General features: G+C 45.1%; 1 protein-coding gene across 1 annotated transcript; it reads right to left on the minus strand.

The window, feature by feature from the left end:
- Positions 1-881: 881 nt before the first annotated feature.
- TMEM174 (transmembrane protein 174) lies at positions 882-5,382 on the minus strand. The gene is made up of 2 exons (NM_001282271.2): positions 4,733-5,382; positions 882-3,584 (listed from the first exon to the last, which is right to left on the minus strand). The coding sequence occupies exons 1-2, from the start codon at positions 5,362-5,364 to the stop codon at positions 3,485-3,487; spliced, it is 732 nt and encodes a 243-aa protein (NP_001269200.2). The 5' UTR covers positions 5,365-5,382; the 3' UTR covers positions 882-3,484.
- Between the last annotated feature and the right edge of the window lie 5,681 nt (positions 5,383-11,063).

Raw genomic sequence — 11,063 nt, forward strand, 5'->3', positions numbered from 1 at the left:
GCAATCGCTGGCTCCTGTAGCCCTCACAGACACTACAGATGTGGCATTTAAAAGCAGAGCTGTGATTTAGATTTTATCTGAAAAGAAACCTGCAGCCTGCAGCTGCATTTGGCACGTGACGTTCGGTGTGGTGAGACACTGTCCTGAGGTGCTGTGCAGAATTCTTGCTCTAAAAAACACATTGTGCCCATCTTCACCTGCAGTAAGAGACACATCTGTACTGATTTTGTGTATTAATCAGTCCTATGAGGAGGGGCTGAGGAAGCTGGGGCTGTTTAGTCTGGGGAAGAGGAGGCTGAGGGGAGACCTTATTGCTCTCTTCCAGTACCTGAAAGGTGCTTGCAGTGAGAGTGGGGTAGGTCTCTTCTCACTGCTGACAGGTGACAAGACGAGGGGAAATGGCCTCAAGTTGCGCCAAGGCAAGTTTAGGTTGGATGTTAGGAAAGGGTGGTTAAGCACTGGAATAGGCTCCCCAGGGAGGTGGTTGAGTCACCATCCCTGGATGTGTTTAAGAGCCGTTTGGATGTGGTGCTCAGAGATAAGATTTAGTGGAGGGTTGTTAGAGTTAGGGTACTGTGGTTAGGCTGTGGTTGGACTTGATGATCTTTGAGGTCCTTTCCAACCTGAGTAATTCTATGATTCTATGATTAGCCAGCTTAGAGTGGAAATACTACAAATGGAATCGTACTGGGGAAAATCCCAATGGATAATTACACCAAACGTTCCGACTCTGTGGCTACATTTCGAGACACATCTAAAACTTTATTGAAGTGTCACTCTGCAAAGTGCGCAACAGCACTGCAGGTGGTTTGAGAAAAGCAACGGTCTTGCTTCAAAAGCAGTACTATAAATGATAACTGTATCAAGTAATATCTCCGTTACAACTTCCTGGCTGTTCTGAGGAGTACGTTGGTGTCATTTTTGACCCAGGTTTTACCTCACTTCAGTTTTAGAGGTCTGGAGAAATGTGCTTATTCTGTCACTCACCGTAAGGCAGAAATAGACCACAGTGCTCAAAGGTGAGCTTGTATCACCAACAGCAATAAAATGCCATTAGGAATGAGGATCATTAAATTGGAGAAAAGGTGAAAGTAGAAGACAGAAAGAAGAGGAAGAAGAAAGGCCTTTGTAGGGTGCTGTCCTATTACTAAATAAATAAGAATAATTTATAAAGTCAACAACAAGGAAAAGTCCTCAGTCTGGAGCTTTCCAGGTAACCATGCAGCAGTAAAACCACAACTGAATCCAGACAGAATCCATCTTACGGATCATTTTAATACATAGTTATTATAAATCACTTACTCAGCTATCTCTCCGAAAAAAGAAACCCAGAACTCTTTCAATGAGCTTAGTGTCTTCAGAAATAAACCTTACAAATCAAGTCCATGGAGCAACCTTATGGATTTCTTGTATTTACTCCGGCAGTGCAATTAGATGCCATGAAAACGAGCCCTCTGATTTCCCTGGGTAACACACTATGTCATGTATGCGGGGAAAGCATGTCCAAAAAGAGGGGCAGCAAGTCTGTGGTTTCTGACAGAAAGTTTTTTTGTTGCAGTGGAGAGTGATCAGACAGGAATGCTGACTGCAGTCCTGCAGTTGGACCCATCACACCCATCCTCTGTGCTCCCACAGTGCTTCTGGACTCAGCAGCACTACGTGCTAAGTGCAGGGGTCTGTACCTGGGAACTTCCAGCTTGCTGCTGCAGAGGATGAGTTCACCTCCATGTACGTTCTGGAAAGGGAGCAAGAGGTTTCCACCAGGGAACCTTATGTTTATTTTTAGATCTGTTCTCTCACAGTCCCACTGAGACAGTGCTGAGCACCATGTGCTGGCCTCTCTCCAGCTACCTGCTGACACCGGGCTGCTGAAAGTCAGCGTGCTCCACACTGCCCTAGTGAGAAAACTGCTTGCATGGTTTGCAGCCACTGTCCGGTAGCTGCTGCAGCTGCTAATCCTGCTCAGAATCAGCTTAGAGGTTGCATTCCGAATGTGGCCTCTCAGTGCCATTTGCAGCACCGCTGAGTGTAGCACTTCGACTATGAATTTTCTCTTGCACCCCTCCAAAGGTCTTCATAGACTCCTGCAATCACAGAGTGTGTTGGGTTGGAAGGGACCTTAAAGCCCACTCAGCCCCAACCCACTGCTGCCACCCACCAGCTCAGGCTGCCCAGCACCCATCCAACTTGGCCCTGAGTGCATCGAGGGATGGGGCACCCAAAGCTTCTCTAGGCAGCTGTGCCAGCACCTCATCATTCTCTGAGTTAAGAATTTCCTCCTAATATCTAATATTCTCTTGGCATGCTCAGAACATGCAGGACCAGGAGGCAGGTGTGTGCCTGAAGCTCCATGTAGATGGATGATAATCTGGATGCAACCCTCCCTTCAGATACACACCTTGTCATCACCAGTGAGGGCATGCAGACACTCCTCATTGCTCTGGGGGTTAGATGGCTCCTGAGCAGAGCTTTTCAGGACCTCCACACTGAAGATTCTGTCACTTGCAAACTCCCATCTATTGTTAGATCTGGATTCTGATCCATTCATAGATGCAGTGTATGGAACTGTGTTGATCCTGCAAGCTGGACTCAAACAAGGAAGTCCACTGCAGCATGTAGCTGCCATGATGCTCTGAGAGAACCTCAGCCTGAGCTGTGTGCTTCGGAGCCACCTCTGAAGAGACCTCCCTGCAGAGGGGACTGCTATGGGTCACAGCATGGCCTGCTAATGCCTTCAGTACTGATAGGACCATGTATTTCTGCCAAGGCTCCAGAACAATGCCTTTGCTTTTGTGGTGTTTACCTAGTCATCGCTAGCACTTGTGGTGGGAGACAATGCCTTGTGCCCCATTGGCAGGGAAGGGAACTGAATGTGATGCACAGTGTGTCTTTTTCTCCCACCTGGGATTCAATGGAGTGTTCTGAAAATACCATTGGGGTTGGGTCAAAGCAGAGGAAGTCAAACCATTGGAGAGGAGTTGCTCACGAGTGAGCCATTCCAAGGAACCAGGCTGAGTGAAGACACTACAGGCACTTCTGTGGATCAGACAGTTGGGTATTTCTGAAGTTCCCCAAGCAATCAAGGGGCAATAATACAGTGAGAATAAATCAAATGTTTTCTAATGATGCTGGATGTCCAGGAGTAATCCCAACATCTTGTGCATTCACTGTTCACACTGTTTCAGCAAGTCTGGAATTCGGGATCCTCGTTGGGAAAAACTTGAATGAATTTACATCTTTGAGTTTAATTGTTTTTGCTATCGAACTGCATAGCAAGGGAGAAAATAGCATGAGGAACAAAAAGAGGGGGTTGGTTAAATGCTTTCAGTGGTACTGAAATGCTTTCAGTGGTACTGAAGCACATTTCAGTATGGCTGAAATCATCCTGCTCGCACCTGCGTATCGTGCAAGTGCTAAAGGAAAGATGGGTGCGGATTAAGAAGTTGGCGTCTCTCAGAAGCACAGTCTGTTGTCAGTAGTCACTTTATGAAGACAGTGGGTATATTTCCTCGTAACGAGGAGGTGATAGTTCTTCACAGGGGTCTTCCAGCAGTTCTTCTGGCTCATCAGAGCTGTCCTCTGGCCTGGTAATGGGAAGAGAAGCAGGTGCAAAAAAAAAAGGTCAGACACAAAGCATGAAGTAACCTCCATTCTTTGTCCTGTCTGCCTCAGCTGGGCAAAGAACTTCCTGACCTCAGTGCGAGTTTTGCTTGGGAAAACATTATGAGATGAAGTTTTACTGTGATTCAGCAACAGGCTGTGATCTTTTAGTGAAGTACAAAAACATCAGGTGGTGACCTTTGTTTTCCTGCCGCCCATGCCTGTTGTGGGTAGTGCTGAGGACAACAGGCAGCCAGCTGTTTGCAAACAGGCTTTGATAGAGGAACAGGATTACTTGCTTTCTAGAAAGGATATAATTCTGAGTAAGTCCTGTAATTTGAATGTTTTCCTGTAAGAGTAAAGAACTACTGGATTATCTTGTGACTGATGAAAGCAGTTTCACACCGCGCTGTAATGCCAGTGATGTTGGATATACCTCAAAAATTTGGACAGTGACAGAGGCTGGAAGATTGCTGCAGGGGTGACTTGCAGGGAGAACACCTGACACTGAAGTGTGACCCTTTCACCCTCATGAAAATGCTGTTTGTGGGCTTCTCCTGTGCTGTGATTCTGCCTGTGTGGGACCCTCTGCCTGGGCACGGAATAACTATCTTCTGAAGGTAGTAAGAGAAATGTTAAGAACAAGCAAACTAAAGTCACTGGCACAGCTGCCCAGAGAAGCTGTGGATGCCCCATCCCTGGAGGTGCTCAAGGCTGGGCTGGGTGGGCCTGGGGCAGCCTGAGCTGGTGGGGGCAGCCCTGCCTATGGAACGATTGTGGAACAGGGTGGGCTTTGAGTTCTCTTCAATCTAATACCATTCTGTGATTCTATAAAAAAAAAAAAAAAAAATACACAGGTATAGGAGCATATATACAAATATCTTTGAAAGTAACAAGATATCCCATAGATTGAAATTTGGAGGAATTCTTAAGGAATTTAACCTGAACTAAAATGCTTTCTGTGAAAAGTATGTCTTAATATTCTCTACTCAAGAAATACTCCTAACCGAGAGAAAAAAACTCTGGAGGAGAACACAAAAAGGGAGGTGCTGTTTGCTTTGCAAGCATGCTGAACAGCTTAAAACACAAACAGCCTGTGCCCAAACATGCTAAGACTGTTCAGAAGATGTACCTTGTGTTCCGCGTGCTCTCTGCGAGGTAACTGGCACAGCTCTCATCCCAGGTGAAAGCGGGGTTGTCCAGAGAGTAGGCAGGGCAGAAGTGAGCAGAGCTGGGGCTGGGGATGGGAGAGACACCGGGGGAGACGGCCCCGCAGCAGCTGAGCACGGGGTGCAGGTAGCCAGGGCTGGCGGCTGCACTGTCCAGGGCTGGGTAAGGTGGGGGGATGTACTGCACCACGGTGGCACCGTGGAAAGTTATGGGCTGGTTGATTCCGGTGAACACGAAGGACTGTCCGCTTGAGCTCTGGTCGATGTCTAACATGTTCTCCTCTCTTTCTTTGCAGGGCTTGCACGTAAGCATGTTGAATTTGCAAACAGCAATCAGGATGAAAGTTACGCCGACAGAAAGCAGGATAGGCCCCAGTAACTGAGTCCATTCCAGGTGAGTAAGACCGTCGTACTTTATCCACCCCATCACAGTGAATGTGATCCCCACCAGTCCCAAAAACACACCTGAGAAAAGCAGAGTGGCACCGGCTTTGTCCCCATCTGACACCAGGGCATCAGACCGGCTCGGCGGGTAAGGAGTGACAGAAAACACGTTCAGGGAGAAATCCTCTACACTGCTGTTGTTCTGCTCCATCACCAAGTATCATGAATCTTTCTCAGCAGAAAGGGGTTTGCAAGGTGCTTTGCAGAGCATTAAAAGTCGAAGGTTCAGGTTAATTATACAAGGACGCTGCGCGTGTATGGTTAACAGAGTCCATCATGTGAAAGAATAAACTTTGCTTACAAGAATAAAGGTCTGGGAAGTGGAGCCTGAAGTGACCACTAAAGACTTCTTGCTTTACCACCATTGCTTCCGAAACGGCTTCACCCTTGCATGGCTACTTATCTTTTTGTTTATCCTCTTCTTCAATTTGGCGCCCACGAATGCTTCCTCACCCTGCCTGTACCAGATGGGAGAGAAAGGAAGCTGAGGTCCCTGCAGCTTATCCTGGGCCCCCTGCCAGCCAATGCATCCAACATATGGACAGCATACATTACTCCATAGCAGCGCAGTGACTCACTCACTCTCCTCGGGCCACCAGTTTGGCAGCCCAGGTCTACAGGAAGATATGTGGCCTTTGCTGCTGTGCTTCAGAGCACTGCGAAGTGGGATGGTTACAGCCACGTCCGGACCATGCTGCAGCTGGTCCTGCAGCCCAGAGCTTCTGTGGTTTATACAGATATCAAAGGAAGCTTACTGAGAGTTTGATGAGAAGGAGTGGTGGGTGGGTGGGGGAGTAAGCAAGAACAAACAGGGTGCTGGAAAGACTGCAGAAACTTGCTGGTTGTGGTAGAAATTTTGCTTCCCCCCAGCAAAAGCCAGGGCTGTTTGAAGATAGCATAATTACTCGTTGATTTCCCCTTAATTGTGGACATATTTTGCTATGGAATTGACACCCCTTCCTCAGAGTTTAGACTGAGTAAAGCCCACATATGCTGTCACTGTGGGGAAATGTCTCCTGCAATGTGGCAGAGCAAGGGATCTTGACCTGTAGGGTAAATGCTGTATTCAGGAGTACCCGGAACATTGATTTTTCTCCAAAATTATTTCATCAGTTGGAGTCCCCTTCTGACAGCCATGTGTGGCTAGGATATCCTGTCTTTTCCCTGACTACTTGGCTTTCATGATTGAAGCTGGCACTGTGATAACAGCAGGATAACACAGTGTCCTGGGGCAGCTGTTTTGCACCCGGCATGTACCTGAACTGTGAGCAGAAGCATGCTCCCACCTTCTCCCACTGCAGTAAATATCACAGCAGGATGGGGCTCTAGGCAAGAAAGCACCAGGATTACTTACCTGTATCCCATATATTAAACAGACAGATGAATTGAAAGTTGAGACTTCCTGTTTCCTAATGATTTCAGACAAAAGTAATTGCTGCCGGACTGTTCTGGTAGAACATTTCTGTGTAATTCCTTACGGAGGAAAAATCTTCCACTACTCAATCTGTTTTGATTAGCATAGCAGGGAAGCACATGCAGTACAGAGATTACTCCTCAGGAGGTAGAAAGCATAATGCTATTTCCTGCTACCAGCAGCTCTGGGGAAGCAAGCTTATCCTGAGGTTTATAGAACAAAAATAGCTCTAGAAAACTCACCTTCTTTTGGATTGCTTCTCCGCAACTAACAAAAGTGCCTTCAGTCTACTGTGCTCTAAGACCAGTTCTGAACACGACTGCTCACCAAAACCTTCCGAAGAGATGTTGAGTACAGTTAATGTCACGTCTTTCTCATTTGTCAGCAGAGAGACCTTGAGAAATATTAATGCTGAACTCCCTTTAAAATGTCTGGTAAATGTCCAGAGTCATTATTATGGCTCTTCTATTACACACAGAGAGTGCCAACAAAACTTCAGACAAGATCATAGGTCTGCCCTTTTCCCAGCACCAGGTCAAGACTTGAGGAGAGGGTCAGGGTTTGCAGTGCAGTGGTTCATATCACTACAACCAAATTAGGAACTGCTGAAATATTAGATAAGCCACCATTGCACTGGTAACTATAGCCAAAACCTACATAATCTTTAACCTTATATTTGGTAAAATAAGTGGAATGAGCTTCTGTTACTGCTCTCTGTGAGTCAGGTTTTTCCATACCATGAATCATTCTTGCCTCTGTTTGCTTAATCTTCCAAGCTCTCCAACATCCTCTTTAAATCAATATATTACGGTCGCTGTCTGATGGTATGCAGAGAGGTAGTATCACATTCCTACTCTAAGTCGTTCAAGCGCTCTGCAACTGTTATTTACAAGAGAGTTGTCCTGGAGCCTCTCCTTGGGCCTGTGGGGTGGTTCTCAGACACTGAGAAGGCACAAAATACAACTCCATAATATGATTTTCAACTACAGAGAGGCTAAAGAGCCAGTGGTTGGACCAAAATAATATTTTTTCCTAGAGAAAGGAGACCGTACTTGGCATCTTCAGTGAAAAACACAAATTATGTGTTAGACTGTCAACTAATGGGTGAGCCTCACATCCTGTGGCCCTGTACTACTGCAGTGCTGAAACATGCCAAACGGAGCCAGTTCAGCCAGCTGCCCACAGCAGTTTCTAGCTACAGGAGGGGTTTATATCTCCCAGGGAATGCTGTCATGCCAGATGTCCAATCAAATAAAAGGCGTTTCCATACACAAACACACAGATATACGCATGTATGGCTGAGGAGGGAGCATAGAGCTACGTGAAGGCTGGCACATCAACTGCAAAAGCATGGAAGTATTGGCAGAAACATCTGCCTGGACACAGATGTGACCTATTTACAGTGACCTTAAGAGGTAGGATGGAAAGGGGATAGTGTGATATGGTGCTGTAAGTGACAGAGGCCAAGGATGGGGCTATCCTAAAAGCATGCCACCATTTAAAAAAGATCATTGTCATTTCAGTTTTACAGATGAGTTTGTTTCCAAACTTTCTGGGTGCTGGTGATGCAGGAAGAGAACTATCCTTGAAAAGAGTTATCCCTTCAGGTATTCGTGAATCCTTCTCATATCCAAAGGGCTGCACTGATCCAGTTAGAAACTAAGCAATGACAGTGCAAACAGAACTTAACTTTACTTAGAGAGGATAAGCAGTCCTTACCTCCCACTTTGCCTGTTTAAGTATGTGAATCAGTAACTAACTTGATTTGCTTGCTAGAATTTGCATGTCAAGCACTTAAGCTAACCTTAAGGTATTAAGGGGGTTATAACATCCCTACTATGACAGTAAAGTAAGTCACTTCCTCAATAAAATTGCTATTCTGTATTATTTTAAGCTACTTTTATAGTTTTACAAGGTGTTGCTTCCTTTCTAGTATGGGCGTTTTACCCTTACTCCTCACATAAAAAAATTCCTCCCACTAATATTGTTCATGCAGTGGTGGCCATCAGTGGTGGGGGCGGATCTGCCAGCCTTTTTCCACATTTTCTGACCTTGGTGAAACAGATTTTGACAACTCAGTAAGCAAATGCTGTTGCCCTGGCCTTGATAGCTGTCAGTGTTCAAGAAGTCATGGAGATGCACTCAGCACACCCAGGGAATTTTAAAGGAATAACCATTCAATTCAAAAATAGAAGGTGCTTGCACAGCTGTAAGATGAACTATTCAGTGGGCATCTTTCTCAGGATGATACCTAGGAAAATTCTGTTCTCAGGTCTCATTTTAAAGAGTAAATCCACCACTCCCAGGAAATTCAGGTGCATTCAGCTGACTCCAAGGAGCCAGGCCAACAGCTTTCCTTGAAGCCTGGTTTTCAGAAATGAAGTGAACCACAAGGGAGACTCTGCAGTAGAAGATCAAAGTACAATAACTTAGAAGAAAAATAGTAAGATTATGTTTTGCATCCTGAAGACTCAGCTCGGAGTCATCATATTTGACTTGATGGGCCTGACCTCTTTGGTATATCTGGGGAAAAACAGATTGAACGAATTGCAGAGAGCTCACAAGGCTAATACCTTTACAATTAGCCATCAGATATGCCTGTACTTTTTCTAAAGGAAGAAAGAAAGGAAAAGATTATGACATGATTAAAAATATATTTCTGTATTAGACTAAGCAGTCTTTGACTTTTAACCTCGACAGAAAATGAGTGTTCATTTGTAACTAAAACAACAGGAAGAAGCCAACATGGGTCATTGTGTGCATGTGATCTCTAAGGCAAAACACCCTGGCTTCTGTATTCATTATAAAATAGCACGACAGATCCAGGGCCAAGCTGCTTTGACACGCACAAGGCTTTGCATACAAGAACACGTATATACAGGAGCAGGGCAGTAGGCATTGCTGTTAAAAACTGGGTTAGAAACACAAACTTTATAAAAAAAATTAGAAGACTGCAAAGGCATCCAAGGAACAGTGTCCTTAAAAAACTCACTGCATAAAAACATTGAGGGAAAGAAAAAAGGACAAAAAGCCTGCTGGCTTTGTGTTCTTCTTGACATGGACATTTCCTATGGCTGAGTCATGCCAGTTTAACTGTCTCCCACACACTCCTCTGTGTTTGCTCATTACTCTGTATGCATAAGTTCCTCAGCTCCTTTGCTGGTTAAGTATACCTCCCTCATCACTGGGTGGTTTCCAGCTCTATTGCTGACTAAACACAACTCTGTGTCACTGACCAGTTTGTTTCTTCATGTTGCTGCAAAAGCTGCTGCCCCAGCAAGGCTGAGAGAATAACACATAAGCAGAAATAAATGGCCAAATGCAAAAGTTACTAAACATCTCCCTGCAGTACTCTGGTGGTGAAAAGCACGTTCATACGAAATACAAGGCAAACGCCTTTCCCTGAGCAGAGGAGGGAACCTGATTAATTCAAAGCTTAAGTGTCCTGTTACAGTCAAGTTCCTTGAATTCATTCTGACAGAAATCAAGTCCTGCTGCAGTCGAGGTCCCATAGCATGCAGATGTCCAGGGACTCAGCTGAGGACAGACCACTTCTGTGGGTGCCCTGACAGTGGTAGAAGTTCATACCGAATCTAGCAGAAATAGTAGCTTTGTCATCTTCAGTTTCTGGGCACAGAATTAGGTCAGTTTCTCTTCAAACTGGGAGATTGCAACAGACTTCACAGCAAGACACAGCGCACCAAAGGCCAGCAGCAGCTTAGTTCCTGCTAATTATCCTCAACTCCTACAAGCACAGCTTTCAACCTGGGAGCAGCTGCAGACATTTAAAGTGGACCTGCAGCTTCTTGCCAATCCGCGGTGAAGGCAGGCAGCAACCGCTGACTTATGGAGCCACACAGGTTTGGATGAGCCAAAAGAAAGCTGTATTTCTGAAAGAAATACAGGGAAGTGTAGGAAGTGCTTCATCAGCTATAAACATGTGCTGTATGCGTTTCCATGAAATAGCATCTCTTGCATTAGCTGGTAAATAATGTTTGCTCCTGGAAAATACTGTCGTTAAGTGGATCTTATTCTTGAAGTTAATTGGTATTGCTTGTATAAACCACAAACAATATACAACAGTAGTATAATCTCCCTGAAATCAGTCATTACCACAATTAATCTGTTAGACTATTAATCATCCTCAGTGTTGCCATAGGACTCTTCTGCTAGATAAAACTGATTTACTTGGGGATTATACTTACACAAGGACCAGAGTGAGTCTAAATTAAGTCATGTAGTGTTTACTACCAGGCAGACCAAGAAGTAACAACCTAAGGTCTCCATAGCATATTAGCTCCCCATCTTATGATGGTCCATGTTTTAAGACCCCTATCATTGATGCTCTAGAGAACATATGAAGTCAGTAACGGCAGACAAGTATTTTCCACAAAGAAGTACAAAAATAGAAACAAAAACACTTCCTAATGATTTCT

The sequence above is a fragment of the Gallus gallus genome, chromosome Z, assembly GCF_016699485.2.
Source record: "Gallus gallus isolate bGalGal1 chromosome Z, bGalGal1.mat.broiler.GRCg7b, whole genome shotgun sequence".
Taxonomy (NCBI): domain Eukaryota; kingdom Metazoa; phylum Chordata; class Aves; order Galliformes; family Phasianidae; genus Gallus; species Gallus gallus.